General features: G+C 40.5%; 1 protein-coding gene across 3 annotated transcripts in view; it reads left to right on the forward strand.

The window, feature by feature from the left end:
• The first annotated feature begins 535 nt into the window (after nucleotides 1–535).
• The window catches only part of RPS6KC1 (ribosomal protein S6 kinase C1), a 204,023-nt gene continuing 187,843 nt past the window's right edge, over nucleotides 536–16,715 (forward strand). For all 3 annotated transcript variants that reach the window (XM_005888537.2, XM_070384767.1, XM_070384769.1), the window contains exon 1: nucleotides 536–762. In XM_005888537.2, coding sequence (XP_005888599.2) covers nucleotides 658–762 — 105 coding nt within the window. In that variant the 5' untranslated portion in view covers nucleotides 536–657. The remainder of the gene's footprint in view (nucleotides 763–16,715) is intronic.

Below are 16,715 nucleotides of genomic sequence, written 5' to 3' on the forward strand. Positions count from 1 at the left end.
TGGCATGGAGAATTCATGGACTGTACAGTCCTTGAGGTCGCAGGATCAGGACACTGAGCGACTTTCACTTCATGCAATGCGGGAGACCAGGGCTCAATCCCTGGCTTGGGAAGATCACCTGGAGAAGGAAATGGCTATCCACTCCGGTGCTCTTGCCTGGAAAGTCCCATGGACAGAGGAACCTGGTAGGTTACAGTCCATGGGGTCGCGTAGAGGCGGACACGACTGAGCCACTTCACTTTCACTTTGTGGTGGTATAAACACAGGTGCACAGATGGACCGGGTTTGTCTTAAAAGAAGAGTTCAGGGGTTGTGGGTATTTAAACCAATGGGCGGCCAATAGGGAAGGAAAGAAGATACTAGGCTGGGGTATCCCTCCGTCTCGTGGCGGGCGGTGCCATTGCCTGATTCTCGTTCACTTGCCAGGCTCAGGCCGGCGATGCGGGTCCGGGTCTCAAGTGGAGTCTCCCTCCCAGGACTGGAGCCCGGGTCTGACCCGGAAGCTTTTCCGCGACCCCGGAAGCAGAGCCCAGCGGCGGAGGCGCCGCCGATGAGCCACCGCCCCCTCGCCGCCTGGCCGCTGCTTCAGAGAACCGCGGCGGCGCCGGGTTGCACTGATGATCCCCGGCAGGCGGCGGCGGCAGAGGCGGCGGGAGGATGACCTCTCCCCGCGAGCGGGGTGCCGATCTGGCCCGATTCTACACTGTCACCGAGCCCCAGCGACACCCGAGGGGCTACACGGTGTATAAGGTCACCGCCCGGGTGAGTGCAGTTGCCGGACGGGGGTCGGAGTCTGACCAGGGACGAGAGACAGGCGTGGACCCTGGTGTGGGGATGCCGGATGCCAGGTTGCGCCTAGTGCTGGGACAGGCGCCCGAGGTGGGGACTTTAAAAAGGATGCGGTAGGGGCAGAGCGTACCAAGTCCCGGATCGCGCTGGAAATGGTCTCAACAGTGTCCCCATTCCAGGGTGGGGCAGGCGTTGATGATCTTTAATAGATGACTCAGCCCCATCCCGCTTGGACTTTCTCTTCCGAGGCTGAAATATGCAGAAGTGGTTTTGCTTGTCTCCTAGGGATAATGCAGGTTTTTAAAAAAATGTTAAATTGATGTACTATTTGACTTATATAATAGAGGATATTTCTTCCCTTCCTTCTGGGTTGCACAGAGGCAGATAAACCCTTGGGAAGTATGTCAGTGGTAGGGCCACCATCCTAGGACCTCTGTAACTGGTTGTGTCTTTTCGCCTCTGAATTTTTCGTGGCTTTCCGTAGGAGACATGAGAAATTCTGCTGAGGGTGTCTTGTGTGAGTTGTCTTGAGGGCACATTTGAAAGTTGTGAGGCTCCTTTACATTGACTAATTGATACAGTTTTTAGGACCCACTTTGTTCATGTTTGATTGCTCGAGTTTTAGAGTTTGCATCTTCCTCCTTGAAATAAGAGTAATAAAATTAAATATTAATATTAAATACAAATTAGTATTAAATTTACATATTTATGTGACGTATTATATGTAGTATGAATGTATGTGTGTGTTAGGCATATGTACACGTCACCCAGTTAAATCCTAATTTTAATGAAGAGGAAACTATGGTTCAAGAAAGTGTCGTAGCTGGCCCAGCTTCACGTTGCAAGGAAGTAGCATATCTGGGGTATGAGGTCAATTCTGTTTAAGTTGTAAAAAAAAAATGTTTAAGAATTAATTTCATCATTAATTGTTAAAAAAAGAGAGGTACAGATAGTAATATTACAGTATACGTTTGGGGGATGTAGTACTCTTGGGTGATAGATCAGGAAGTGGGCCTTGAAAAGAACCTTAGAGGTTAAATAGATTTAGATCCGCAGAGTTTGGGGCATGGGATTGGCATGTGCTTTTTGGAGTTGGTGCACAGTTCAGACAAGTGTAAGAGGATAGGATGGGCAAATTTGTGTAAATTGTAGTAAGACCAGGCCTGGTTATTGCAGAGGGTTGTACCAAGAATACAGAGAAAATTGTTACTCTGTGTTTGCAAGTAAGGTTGTTATATAGGTGGAGTGTTAGTTTCAGCTTAAGAAAAAATTTCAAGATTATGGGTGCTCTTACTATAGCCCCCTTGAAAGCTTCTCTTGGCCCTTCAGAAACCTAGACTTGGTTTCCTAATATAGTTTGTGAAATTAGAACAATTTTCAACATACTTAATGCCCTAACTCTAATGTTCCCCTCAGAGCACCCTGTTCATCTCCTATTGTAACACTTATCACAGTTATAATATATTGTATTAATGTGTTTGCTTGTCTGTGTCTCTCAGATTCAGAGCAGGTCACTATCATTGATGTTTATTTCCGTTTGTATCTCCCAAGGCATTGTGGGGCACAGAGTGCCTAAAATTACTGTTTTCCTCTGTGTTTTAGGTAGCGCATTTACTGAATGTTTAGTTTCAGGTACTATGAGCTCTGAGGGTTACCAGGCAGCATAAAGTGTGGACCTTCTTTTCAACGATACTCCCAGTAGAAGATGGTTTACTGTACTTGAAGTATAGTGCAAGGTAGAAAGTGTTAAATGCTATAAAAGGCTATAGGAAAGAGCTATGGGGTTTCACAATACAGAGTTTCTGGCTCAAGGGATCAGGGAACATGTACCAATTAAGATAGGTGGTGAGAGATGGGAAGAATCTAGATGGGTGGGAGAAGTGGAAAGGGCACTGCAGGTAGAAGGAATATGTGAATGTGTGTAGAACTTGAATAAGAAACTGAATATGATCATTACTTGTAGTCTTACTTTACAAAAGGGATGGTTAATCTAGTTGAGATCTTAAATATCTTTTTTAAAGTGGTAAACTAACATATGACAACATCAATTAGAAGATAAAGTAGCACATTGCCGGTCTAACCAGATCCATGTAATATGCATATTAGTTATTGCTGTGGTTATTTAACTGGAAATTGCTTACACTTGTCTTTTTTTCTCCTTGTAAATATTTGTGTCCTCATTTATTGCTTATGGTACAGATATTGTTTTCTAATTTTAAAGATTGAGGATTAATAAAGAGATATACTTTAAAAAGCTTCATAGTATAAAATATAAGTAAATTATTTGTTATTTTTTGAGACTTAAAGAGAAAAACATCTTACCTCAGGAGAATTAATCAGGTAAGTAGTGCTCCCCTGACAGAACTTTGTGAGATAAAAATGTCCCTTTATGTTTCCTATTACTGACTGACATATTTTTAGGGAACAATCTCTATGTTCTTGATTCTTGCAAGGTTCTTTATGTAAGAATAGAATCATTGGAATTACCACTGTTAAGTTTTGGTTGGCATAAGAGCTGTTTCATGTTCTTAAATCTCCTTTATACTTTTTTTTCCCCCAGTTCTCTGGAAGCTGGCAGGCTTAGATAACCTTATGACCAGTTACAAGCTTGCTAACGGATTTCCTAGTTAAATCCTATGTTGCTCGTTAATTTTCATCTGGAATAAGTACTTCTGTTAAGCATTAGAAAGTTCTTTTGTAGATTTCCATTGATTGTTTAGTTAAAGGAGACACAGGTGTAAAAGAATCATTCACATAGTATTTTTGGTTGTTTCATCATGCTAAAGTTTACAAAATTTGTATAAGGTAATATAGATTTCTTAACAGTATTAAGTAAATAGTAATTCTTGCCTGTATTCTTTCATGAATATGAAAAGAATATCTTGTTTCTATTTTTAAAAGACAATACTGCCTTATGACTTTCTTTCTTTTGAGGCATAATTTATATACAGTAAGATTCACCAATTTTAAGTGTACAGTTTGGCGAGTTTTGACACGTGTCTGTAGTTGTGTAACCACCACCACCACGGTCATCACTGCAGGAGTTCCCTCATGCTCCTTTGCAGTCAGTTCCCTCTCCCCACCCCCTGTCCCTGGGCAGCCGCCGGTCAGCTTTCTGTTGTACTGTGCTTTTTTGTGGAGGAGGGATCTGGCTTCTTTAACTCAGCAGGCTTATTTGAGATTCATCTATATTGTGTATTTTTATTCTCCTTTATTGCTGGCCAGTATTCCCTTGTGGGCTTCTCTGTTGGGTCAGTGGTAGAGAATTCAGCTGCAATGCAGGAGAGCAGGAGACGTGGATTTGATCCCTGGGTTGGGAAGATTCTTTAGAGGAGGGCATGACAACTCATTCCGGTGTTCTTGCCTGGAGAATCCCATGGACAGAGGAGCCTGGCGGTCTATAGTCCGTACATAGGATCCAAAGAGTTGGACCTGACTGAAGCGATTGAGCATGCACGCACATCCCCTTGTATGGTTATACTACAGTTAATCCATCCGCATTTGGGTTGATGGACATTTGAGTTGTTTCCAGTTTTTGGCTCTTTTAAATACAGCTACTGTGAACATTTATATACAAGTCTCAATGAATGTGGGCTTTTATTTCTCTTGATAGCACACGGCCTTATTATACCTTTATACTAAGCTGAAATCCGATAGTCTTAGTCCTCTTTCTTTCTCAAAATTGTTTTGGCTATTCTAGATTGTTTGCATTTTTAGAAAAACTTTGGAATCAGCTTATTAAACTGCAAACATGCCTACTCAGATTTTGATTGGAGTTACATTGAGAATGTGGGGCTTTCCTCGTGGCTGGCGGCTCAGTTGTAAAGAAATCATTTGCAATGCAAGAGCCAAAGGCTATACAGGTTTGATCCCTGGGTCAGTAAGAGCCCCTGGAGGAGGGCTTAGCAACCAACTCCAGTATTCTTGCCTGGAGAATCCCTTGGACCAAGGAGCCTGGAGGGCTACAGTCCGTAAGGTCCCAAAGAGTTGGACACAACTGAAGCGATTGAGCACGCGTGCACGCACATTGATTGTAGATCAGTTTTAGAATTGATGTCTTTAAATAATATTGAATCTTCTAATCCATGAGCACAAATTTTCCATTTATTTAGCTCTTTTATTTGAGCAATATTTTCCAGTTTTTAGTGTGCAGGTCTTGCACATAATTTGGGTTTGTTTTCAAACTATCAGAATACATAAGTCTATTTTACATAGCTAACATTTGTTGAGTATTAATAGCACACACTTCTGCGGTGCTTAGTGTGAGTCAAGCTCTGTTCTGAGCACGTTATATAAATTAGCACATTTTTTATAGCAGTGCAGTGAGTAGGTGCCATTATTATTCTCACATTCTCACGTGAGGAAATTGAAGCACCTAAATGTTAAATAACTTGCCGAGGCTCACGCAACAAACAAGTGGTAGAGTTTAGATTTGAACCCTGGTAGTCTGTCAGAGTGCTTTTAATCCCAGTGCGATGCTGAGTTCCTAAGCACACTTTATTAGAGGCTGTGGGTATACTGTAGTTTACTAAAGTGATAGATGCAAATATGAATAGAAGTACTCAGCTTGACTTGAATCTGAAAATTGCCTCTTCCAAAGCTTCAAATTCAAGCATGGTTTATATTGCTTGGAGGAAACCTGTTTTCAGTTCCTGACCACATTGTTGTATGGGCTGCTTGTGCTTGGAAAGATAATTATCTGTAGTTTCCTAAGTGTGCTGGTACACTGAGTTTTTCTTGTGTGTGTGTGCACATGTGTGTGTGCTCTGCTGTATCTGACTCTTTGCGATCCTATGGGCTATAGCCAACCAGGCTCCTCTGTCCATGGGATTTTCCAGGCAAGAATATTGGAGTGGATTGCCATTTCCTCCTCCAGATCTTCCAAACCCAGGGATTGAACACGCATCTGCGTCTCCTGTGTCTCCTGCATTGGCAGGCGAATTCTTTACCACTGGGAAGCATGCTTCCTTGCCTCTCTGTTAGATGTGGCCTTCTCAGTCTGGAATGCGATTCCATTTTTCCCTGGCAATTGCTGCTAGTCTCAAGTGACCTCTCCTGCCCTGTGTTCTAGAGAAAGCCTTTCTTAAATGGAGAACTCTGTGTATTGTATTAGGTTGGTGCAAAAGTATTTATGGTTTGCGTTGTTGAACTTTGCTGTTTGATATTGGAATACATTCTTAGATAAATGTGGTTATGTGATACATCATTTGAATGACCTTTCTTGCTTTATGTTTTCTTGTTAATGACTTAGTGAAAGTGAAGTTAGTCGCTCAGTCGTGTTTAGTTCTTTGTGACCCCACGGTCTATAGACCACCAGGCTCCTCTGTCCATGAGATTTTCCAGGCAAGATTACTGGAGTGGATTGCCATTCCTTTCTCCAGGGGATCTTTCTGACCCAGGGATCCAACCCAGGTCTTCTGCATTGCAGGCAGATTCTCTACTGTCTGAGCTAGCTGTTTATTTTATATTTATTTTAGACTAGGGAAATGATGTTAGACAAAAAGCGCATTCTAATAATTTTCTCATTTGAGTTCAAAGTCGGTAATAAAGCAGCGGAGACAACTCACAACATCAACAACACATTTGGCCTAGGAACTGTTAATGAACATACAGTGCAGTGGTGATTCAAGAAATTTTGCAAAGGAGATGAGAGCTTTGGAGATGAGGAGCATAGTGCCCAGCCATCAGAAGTTGACAATGACTAATTGACCGCAATCATCGAAGCTGATCCTCTACGACTACACGAGAAGTTGCTGAAGAACTCAACGTTGACCATTCTATGATTGTTTGGCATTTTAAGCAAATTGCAAAGGTGAAAAAACTCAATAAGTGGGTACCTGAAGAGCTGACCAAAAATTAAAAAAAATAGTCATTTTGAAGTGTTGTCTTTGCTTATTCTGTGGAATAACAATGAACCATTTCTCAATTGGATTGTGACGTGCAATGAAAAGTGTATTTTATACGACAGCTGGTAGTGACCAGCTCAGTGGTTGTACTGGGGAGAAGCTCCAAAGCACTTCTCAAGCCAAATTTGCACCAGAAAAAGGGTCATAGTCACTGATTTGTGGTCTGCTGCCACTCTGATCCACTACAGCTTTCTGAATCCCTGCCAAACCATTACGTCTGAGAAGTATGCTCAGCAGATCGATGAGATGTACCAAAAACTGCAGCGCCGGCAACCAGCATTAGTCAACAGGATGGGCCCAATTCTTCTCCACGACAGTGACCAACTGCATGTCACAAACCAACACTTCAAAAGTTGAATGATTTGGACTACGAAGGTTTGCTTCATCCTCCACATTCACCTGACCTCTTGCCAAACAACTACCACTTCAAACATCTTGACAACTTTTTACAGGGAAAACGCTTTCACAACCAGTAGGAGGCAGAAAATGCTTTCCAAGAGTTCATTGAATCTCGAAGCACAGATTTTTATGCTAAGGAAATAAACTTATTTCTCACTGGCAGAAATTTGTTGATTGCAATGGTTCCTATTTTAATTAACAAAGATGTGTTTGAGCTTGGTTACAATGATTTAAGGTTCACCATCAGAAACTACAAGTACTTTTTCACCAACCTAATATATCCTTCCGTTAAAGCCTTTACCTTATTGTACTTGTTTGCTTCCTCTGAGTGAGGGCAAACTGTCTTTCTAACCTATTTTTAGTGCCTAACACAGCCTGGATATAGTAGGGACTTTAGAGAAGGCTGTAAAGAGGCAGTGTTTTCCTTTCTGTTATCTTTTAAATTAACATACAGTATAATTGATATTTTGTTGTGTAATTTTATGAATCTTTACACATGAATGGATTCACATATCCTTTGTCATGATCAGGAAGCAGAACAGTTCCCATCAGCCTCAAAATCTCCCTCTGCTTTCCTTGTTTTACACTCTTCTCCCACCTCTTAGTCCGTAGCAGCTACTGTTCTGCTCTCTTCTTCTATACTTCTGTCCTTTTGAGGGCATTTTATAAAGAGAATCATCCTCTTTTGTCTAGTTTTTTCAGTGGGTTTGTTTTATTGTTGACTTTTGATAGTTCTTTTTTGAATGTAAGTTTTTTGTCAGATATGTAGTTTGCAAGTGTTTCCTCCCAGTATGTAGCATATCTTTTCATTCTCTTTAACAATGTCTTTCACAAAGTAAAAATTTTTAATTTTGGTGAAGTCTAAGTTATCATATTTTTCTTTTATGGAGGAAAAATGGGCTTTTAGTGCTGTATCTAATAAAATCTCTTTGTTGACACCAGGTTTTAAAAAATATAAACCATTCCTGTTTTCATCTTGTTTATTGACGACTTATATGCTCAGATATTAACATTTTAATATTAAAGATTTTTACATTAACTCTTTTTTTGGCCTCACCCCAGGGTTTGCAGATATTAGTTCCCTGACTAGGGATTGAACCTGCACCCCCTGTGTTCAAAATGTGGAGTCCTAGCCACTAGACTTCCAGGAACTCAGTACATTAACTTTAACATTAAGAATTTTTACTTTCTTTGAATTTTGATTGGAAAATAGTTGTTTCCCTGCTGTCTCAGTGGTAAAGAATCCACCTGCCAATGCAGGAGATCGAACCCAGGTTCTGTCCCTGGGTTGGGAAGATCCCCTGTAGAAGATAATGGCAACTCACTCCAATATTCTTGTCTGGGAAATCCCTCGGACAGAGGAGCCTGGTGGACTATAGTCCATGGGATGGCAAAAGAGTTGGGTACACCTTCACAACTAAAAAACAGCAATAGTATTATAATAATTGGTAGAATTTGAAGTGAGAAAAGCAACTTTAGCAAAACATTTATTGAGTATACCAAGGTAACTTGCCGCTATAACTTTTATTTTTGCCGCAAAGACTTTTCTTTTTGGATGTGGACCAATTTTTAGTGTTTATTGACTTTGTTACATTTTTGCTTCTGTTTTATGTTTTGGTGTTTTGTCTGTGAAGCATGTGGTATCTTAGCTCCCAGGACCAGATATCACACTCTCATTCGCTGCATTGGAAGGCAAAGTCTTAACCACTGGACTGCCAAGGAAGTCCCTATGTTAACTAACATTACGGATTTTTATTTTCCTTGAACTTTGATTGGAAAGTAGTTTACCTTAGAGTAGTGCTATAATAATTGAGAGAATTTGAAGTGAGAAAAGTAACTTTAGCAAGTGTTTATTGAGTATACAAAAGTAACTTGTTGTTAGTTTCTTTATTCTCCTATAGATTTTGGGATTTTAATAATGTAGAAAATATTTCTTACTTTCAACATATTACTATCATAAGAAATTACTAGAAAGTTGAATGTCTAAAATTTTCCCCATTGACTTATCTATCTTAATGGGACTTCTCTCTTTTCAGAGTACTAAAAAAAAATATTGTAAAATATCCAATTATGGTTTGTGCAGGTGCTGTCTCTTGGGTCCTGACTACCTGGCTGGCAAGTGATTAACCAACCCAGGTATCCTTGCCAACCAGTGACACCTGCAGCTCTGCAGGGAAAAGAGGGGGAGGAGCTGAGATGCAGGTGATGGAGGGGGAGGGGGAGGGGGGTTGAGTTTGGTAGGGGATGCTTGCCTGTGTGAGCTGGGCGCTTTGAGGTCGCTGTTCCTCTTGCCAGAGAGTGTGTGTGTGTGTGTGTGTGTGTGTGTGTGTGTATGAAATGCAGTTTAAAGATGTCAGTATGTTTCCATGAAGGTGGATTTTGTGAAAGTCAAATGTCTGAAAGTCAGGATTGCGTGCATTACACAGATGGATGTTCCGTTTGGTTTGCCTAATCACCATAATGGGAAATGTTCAGTATAGTGTAGCCTTACATTTCTGTATACCTTATTTTTTCTCTTCTACATTTGGAAAGTCATATCTTTGAGAAATAAAATGTGTGGGGCATGTCTCTGTTTTTCATTGAGTTTGATTATTTGTGTCATGACAGTTTTTTAAACAATATGTTACTTTTGTTAATATTTTATCCTCTTACCTCTGTTTCTGCCCTGAACTAGCAGCTGAATACTGATAGTGAAGTGGCCGTCAGGAGACCTGATTATTATAAATTGCTCATAAAAGTAGCTTTTTAAAATTCCTGTTTAAATTTGTGGTATAAATTATGATTATATGACTATAAATCATATTATGATTCTGTTTGTTTCCAAAGGGACTTATTTTGTGATCATTTTTGGTAGGAACTATAACGGTTAGATTGAATAAATTTTGTAGTTTTGTTTTCCAGTAGCTATCTCTTAATCTTATGAAGATGACAATTCTTTTGTGTATTCAAGTTAAGAGATTGATTTTAAATCATTATCATGATAATTAGATAAGAGTGCTTTTGACTTTGACTGTTGAGGAAACTAGTCACTAAGTCGTGTCCGACTCTTGTGACCCATGGACTGTAGCCTGAAAGGCTCCTCTGGCCCTAGGATTTTCCAGACAAGAATACTGGAGTAGGTTGCCATTTCCTTCTCCAGGGAATCTTCCCAACCCAGGAATAGAACCGGGGTCTTCTTCACTTCATGCAGATTCTTTACCAGCTGAGCTCCCGGGAAGGCTCCTTAAGGAAACTAGGTAATAACTTGGTAAGAAGTAGATAAAAGAAGTTAGCACTGGGAAGAATTTAGAGGACCTAAATGCAGAGTACATCATGAGAAACGCTGGGCTGGAGGAAGCACAAGCTGGAATCAAGATTGCCGGGAGAAATATCAATAACCTCAGATATGCAGATGACACCACCCTTATGGCAGAAAGTGAAGAGGAACTAAAAAGTCTCCTGATGAAAGTGAAAGAGGAGAGTGAAAAAGTTGGCTTAAAGCTCGACATTCAGAAAATGAAGATCATGGCATCCGGTCCCATCACTTCATGGGAAATAGATGGGGAAACAGTGGAAATAGTGTCAGACTTTATTTTTTTGGGCTCCAGGGTCACTGCAGATGGTGATTGCAGCCATGAAATTAAAAGACGCTTACTCCTTGGAAGGAAAGTTATGACCAACCTAGATAGCATATTAAAAAGCAGAGACATTACTTTGCCAACAAAGGTCCGTCTAGTTAAGGCTATGGTTTTTCCTGTGGTCATGTATGGATGTGAGAGTTGGACTGTGAAGAAAGCTGAGCGCCAAAGAATTGATGCTTTTGAACTGTGGTGTTGGAGAAGACTCTTGAGAGACCCTTGGACTGCAAGGAGATCCAACCAGTCCATCCTAAGGGCGATCAGTCCTGGGTGTTCATTGGAAGGACTGATGCTAAAGCTGAAACTCCAATACTTTGGCCACCTCATGCGAAGAGTTGACTCACTGGAAAAGACTCTGATGCTGGGAGGGATTGAGGGCAGGAGGAGAAGGGGACGACAGAGGATGAGATGGCTGGATGGCATCACCGACTTGATGGACATGACTTTGAGTGAACTCCAGGAGTTGGTGACGGACAGGGATGTCTGGCGTGCTGCAATTCATGGGGTTGCAAAGAGTTGGACTGGCATTAGGGCTGTTACTTGGAATTTTAATCTCTAGGAGGGTCAATTTAGTTATGTCCTGGAAAGAGCACTTTGTTTAGAACCAGAGGGTTGTGAGACCTGGTCCTGTGTATTACTGATGAATCTGATTAGTGCTAATATGTTCCCCTGGGCCTTGGTTATCTCATCTTAGCAGGCAAGATTGTTGTGTTGATTAAATGTAATAAAATATTTAATTTCTTAGCATAGTAAGAGATAGTTAACCTTTACTGTGAGTCCCTGTTTCCCTAAATTCAGAACTTGCTGTTGGCATTAATTGAGGCAAATGGACTACAAATGTTGCAGTAGCATTTCCCAGTTGTGTTCCAAATTTTATCAGTAATAGGTGTTGCATAAATAGTTGGGTGAAGAAATGACCTTGGGAAATACTATTTGTTTTTCCTTCGGAAATTTACCAGGTATAATAATGTTGAGAGGCCTTGAGGCCTTGAGAAATTCTGCTGTAAAAAAAAATTTTTTTTTTAAACGAAAGTAAACTGAATTGATCATTAAGCCCTTTAAAATAGGTGATTTAAAGAATATTTGTATTCCATGCAGCACAGTTTATCAAGCACTGCTTTAGATAATAATTTTCAAGATGACTTGGTGATAGAATTCTCTATAGCAAAAGGGTCTTCATGATATCTATAGTACTTACTGAGCTGGTGATAGTCTATGCTTGCCATGGAAATTTATGAACTTTAAATGAAAAGAATCACTGCTTTAAATTCTAACTTTTCTGGAATTGTATAACAAAATATTGAAATTCACCCAGAAAAAAAAATTACTGAATGCTAGCAGCCTACATCAGGGTGAATTTACAGTATTTTTAAAAATATAATTTAGTTATTTATTTTTGGCCATGCTGGGTCTTTGTTGCTGTGAGCAGGCTTTTTCTAGCTGTGGTGAGTGGGGGCTACTCTGTTGCAGTGCACAGGTTTCTTGTTGCAACGGCTTCTCTTTTTTTTGAGCACAGGCTCTAGGCATGAGGGCTTCAGTAGTTGCAGCATGCCAGCTCAGTAGTTGAGGCTCTTGGGCTCTAGAGCACTCGGCTCAGTATTGTGGTGCGTGGGCTTAGTTGCTCCCTGGTATGTGGAATCTTCTGGGATCAGGGATTGAACCCATGTCCCTGGCATTGGCACGCGATTCTTACCGCTGTACCATCAGGGAAGTCCCTGAATTTACAGTATTTTTGTTTTGGAATTGACTACTTATTAAGATAATTGTTAACACAATGTTAAAAGTTATAGAAATCTTCTGGATTTGAGGGTTCAATTTTGTTCATTTTCAGTATGATCATATTTTTTCCCTCAGATTTCTGATATTTTTATTTATTTATTTTTGTCAGTTTTGTAGTCCTGCTGAAGAGAATTACATAGTTAGAAAGAGTTACCCTTAAAGGACATTTGGGCTCAATTCATGCTATTCCATGAGGGGGTTTCCCTGATAGCTCAGCCAATTAAGAATCTTCCTGCAGTGCAGGAGACCTGGGTTCGATTTCTGGGTTGGGAAGATTCTCTGGAGAAGGGAACGTGAACCCACTCCAGTATTCTCACCTGGAGAATCCCACGGACAGAGAAGACTGGAGACTGGCAGGCTACAGTCCATGGGGTCTCAAGAGTCGGAGACGACTGAGCGACTAAACCACCACCACCATGTCATTCCAACCCATTGTGGTTTTTGGTTTTCATTTCAGAGGACAGATTATTAACTCATTTAAGTGAGTTTGCACACATGGGAATACTGAATCCTTATAGTGGGGTACCAAGTGGTTGAACTTGGTAATGTATTTAGCAAGTGATTATATTTTTCTAATGTTATTAAGAATCAGACCCAGTGTATTCACTGTTATGCTACTCTACCTATTAACAGAGTAGGCACTGATATTTGTTGAATGAATAAGAGTAAATAAAACCTAATGGTGAAGGATGTTCTGGAGTTAAGTAAAGTTATTGCAGAAAATACTGCAGGTAAATTGAAGGATACAGTAGAGCAGGATCTAATGCCTGATGATCAGAGGGTGGAGCTGATGTAATAATAATAGAAATAAAGTGCACAGTAAGTGTAATGCTTTTGAGTCATCCCCAAGCCCACCCCCCCACCCCCATCTGTAGAAAAATTGTCTTTAACAAAACCGGTCCTTGGTGCCAAAAAGGTTGGGGACCTTTGCAATAGACTACGGTGGAAAGAGTACTGAATCAAGAATCAGAAAATCCGAGTTCTAATTCCATATCTGAAGGTGAAAAGCCATGTGACCTTATACAAGTTTCTGGACCTTGTTTCCTTGTGGGGTAAAAGGGGGACTCATAATAACCACTTCTGCATAATTCACAGGTTGTTGAGGGAATAAAATGAAAGATTGATATAAAATGCTGTGCAAATGTAAATGTATGAAGTCAAGGTTTTTTTTTCCCCTCCCACTTGCCTAGTACAGTCAGTGCCTTGAACAGTATTAACACAGATTCAGACTTTCTCTCTTAATACTGAAAAGTTGAAGGTAGAAGGAGGAAGGAAGACCTACAAAAGAGAAGCAAAAGAACCAGCAAGGAAAAAGAATCAAGCAAGTATAGCCCTCTACTTGCCAGACATGCTTTTCACTAAGCTTTTTTATGCTGTTTGGGAAGAGGATAGAATGCTCAGGAAGTAACTTTTGACCTAATTTTCTCAACTCTTGCCTCTTCATATGAGAAGTATGTGAGGATGAGGAGAAGTTCTTTTTGAGAGCTTAAAATTAAAGATCTCCACTTAGTTTGAGTATTTAAGTTTTGCTTTTCTATAATAACTATGAATGACTTGCCATGAAAACATTGGAGATGCAGCCATTCTTAACTTGTTGCTTAGCAACTACCGTCTGCCACCAGACTGTAAGCTTTGGGAGGTGTGAAGGCAGGGACTTTCTTTTGCTTGCTATCATAGCCACATAGCAGAAATCCATGAGCCAACAAAGGGTGTGGATGAGGAGTCATAATCAGGTTGGTTCTTTCTTTCTTTTTTTTAAATTTTTATTTATTTATTTGGCTGCCCCAGGTCTTGGTTGAGACATGTGGGTCTTTTAGTTGCGGCATGTGGGATCTAGTTCCCTTGATCAGGGATTAAACTTGGCCCCTTGCATTGGGTGTGAGGAGTCATAGCCACTGGGCCACAAGGGAAGTCCCAGATTGATCATTTCTTTCCTTTTTTAAACCAACTTTACAAAAAACTTATTTTTGGCTGTGCTGGGTCCTCGTTGCTGCGTGGGCTTTTCTCTAGTTGTAGAGAGTAGGGTCTGCTGTCCAGGCGCGGTGCACAGGCTTCTCACTGCGGCAGCTTCTCCTGTGGAGCGTGGGGTCTAGAGTGCGGGCTCCGTGGTTGTGGCGCATGGGCTTAGCTGCTCTGTGGCATGTGGGACCTTCTCGGATCAGGGACTGAACCCGTGTCTCCGGCATTGGCAGGCGGATTCTTCACCACTGAGCCACCAGGGAAGCCCCAGATTGGTTATTTCTGACGAAACTGTTTTTAAATTGTGGTTGTTGTTAGGGAATGGCTAATATATTTTTGATGATGCAGTACACATATATTTGATTTCCAGGAACAGCTTACCTGAGGAGAATCTAAAATGTGATATTTCTACTACATACACCAAGCAGGAAAATAATTTCTTTTGTCCCAGAAAGATCATCTGCATGTGTTAAAGTATTGTTTAGAATAGTAAGGTACATAAATCTTATTGCCAGTGATCATATGTTGATTTACTTTTGGTGGGTCGATATTAGTGGATTGATTATCTAACTTCTCTTTAGCACATTTTATAAAAATATGTTCTTATATTTTTAGGAAGCAAATTTATATTTATAGGAGGTAAAGTTAAATCATTTAGTTATGTGAAACACCATGCTTTTGGAAAGGTGGACATTTTTTAGGGGGTGGAATTTGAAAGTAATAGTTAAACTCCAGTTTTTGAATAATATGTTGTTGTTAGTTACCTGTTCTAACCTCTTACTGTAGATCTGTGTTGTTTAATATGGTAGCCATTAGTCATATGTGGCTACTTTTATTTTAATTTAAATTAATTTAAATGAAATAAAATTACCGTTCTTCAGTTGCCGTAGCCATATTTCCAGCGCTTAGGAGCCACATGTGCATGTGGCCAGGGGCTACTGTGTTGAACAGTGGCAATAGGGGATATTTCCTTCCATCATCAGAGAAAGTACTGTTGGAGAGCATTATTCTCAATTAATGAAAATGGCTAAGAGATTTCACCAAATTTTATATCCTGAGAGTTGGAGAGTAGAGTGGCAAGAAATTGGAAACCTTTTCTTTCGGAATTGTCGTGTGGGATCGTTCAAGGTACTTAAATTCCCTAGTAAGAGAAAGATAACTTTTAAATCATGGAGTTTTTGTGTCTCCATATTCGCTGTCTACTACAGCCGGCCAGAGAGTATTACCCTCCTTCCATAGAGCCCCTCAAGCCCGTGAGTGGAGGAACTGCAATTTGAACCCAGGTTTCTGTGACTTCAGCATACTTCTTGTTTTGGACCTTAGGAGTAGTGTGGTGTTGAATTGATCATAATCTGCAGTTATAGTATTGTCACCTGTCATCAAAGACTTTTCTTCCTCTCATCTGCAGGCGCCGTTTTAATATGTTTGATCTATTTTTTTGTTTCTTCAGAATACATATTGTAGCATCAAGTTTATGACTTTTATATTTGCATAGAGGGTATGGCACCCCACTCCAGTACTCTTGCCTGGAAAATCCCATGGATGGAGGAGCCTGGTGGGCTGCAGTCCATGGGGTCGCGAAGAGTCGGACACGACTGAGCGACTTCACTTTCACTTTTCACTTTCATGCATTGGAGAAGGAAATGGCAACCCACTCCAGTGCTTTTGCCTGGAGAATCCCAGGGACTGCGGAGCCTGGTGGGCTTCCATCTATGGGGTCACACAGAGTTGGACACAACTGATGCGACTTAGCAGCAGCAGCAGAGGATATTATGTATCTAATATGAGATTTTCCCTGCATCACTCTGCAATGCATTTGATGATTTAAGCACCCAGCCTGCTTTTTGTACCCTTTGTGAGGAATTCTTTGTACGTGGTGGTAGACTTTTTGGCTTTTGTCATTAGAGAAGTCTGAAAGAATTCAACCCCACCCTCCAGGCTCAGGCAATAATGATAGGGTTATTTGTCCGTGAGTGATGTGTATACATTTTTTTTTTAACAGGTTACTTTTGTTTCTTTATTAAGCTAATTGTAGATTTATATATGGGTGTAAGAAATAATACAGAGAAAAAGAAAAATAAAAAAGAAGAAATAATACAGAGCTGTCCCTTTGTTTACTTTGCTGAGGTGCAGCTGCCTTTTTATGCTTCTGATTTATATGTAGCCTGGGAAGGGAGATAGATGAGCTGTTAGAATTGTCGAGTAAGAATAAAAGGATGAGGCATTCTCTTGTGAGTGTAATAGTACATGAACATTAGCATGTGGA

This window comes from Bos mutus, chromosome 16 (assembly GCF_027580195.1).
Source record: "Bos mutus isolate GX-2022 chromosome 16, NWIPB_WYAK_1.1, whole genome shotgun sequence".
Lineage (NCBI taxonomy): Eukaryota > Metazoa > Chordata > Mammalia > Artiodactyla > Bovidae > Bos > Bos mutus.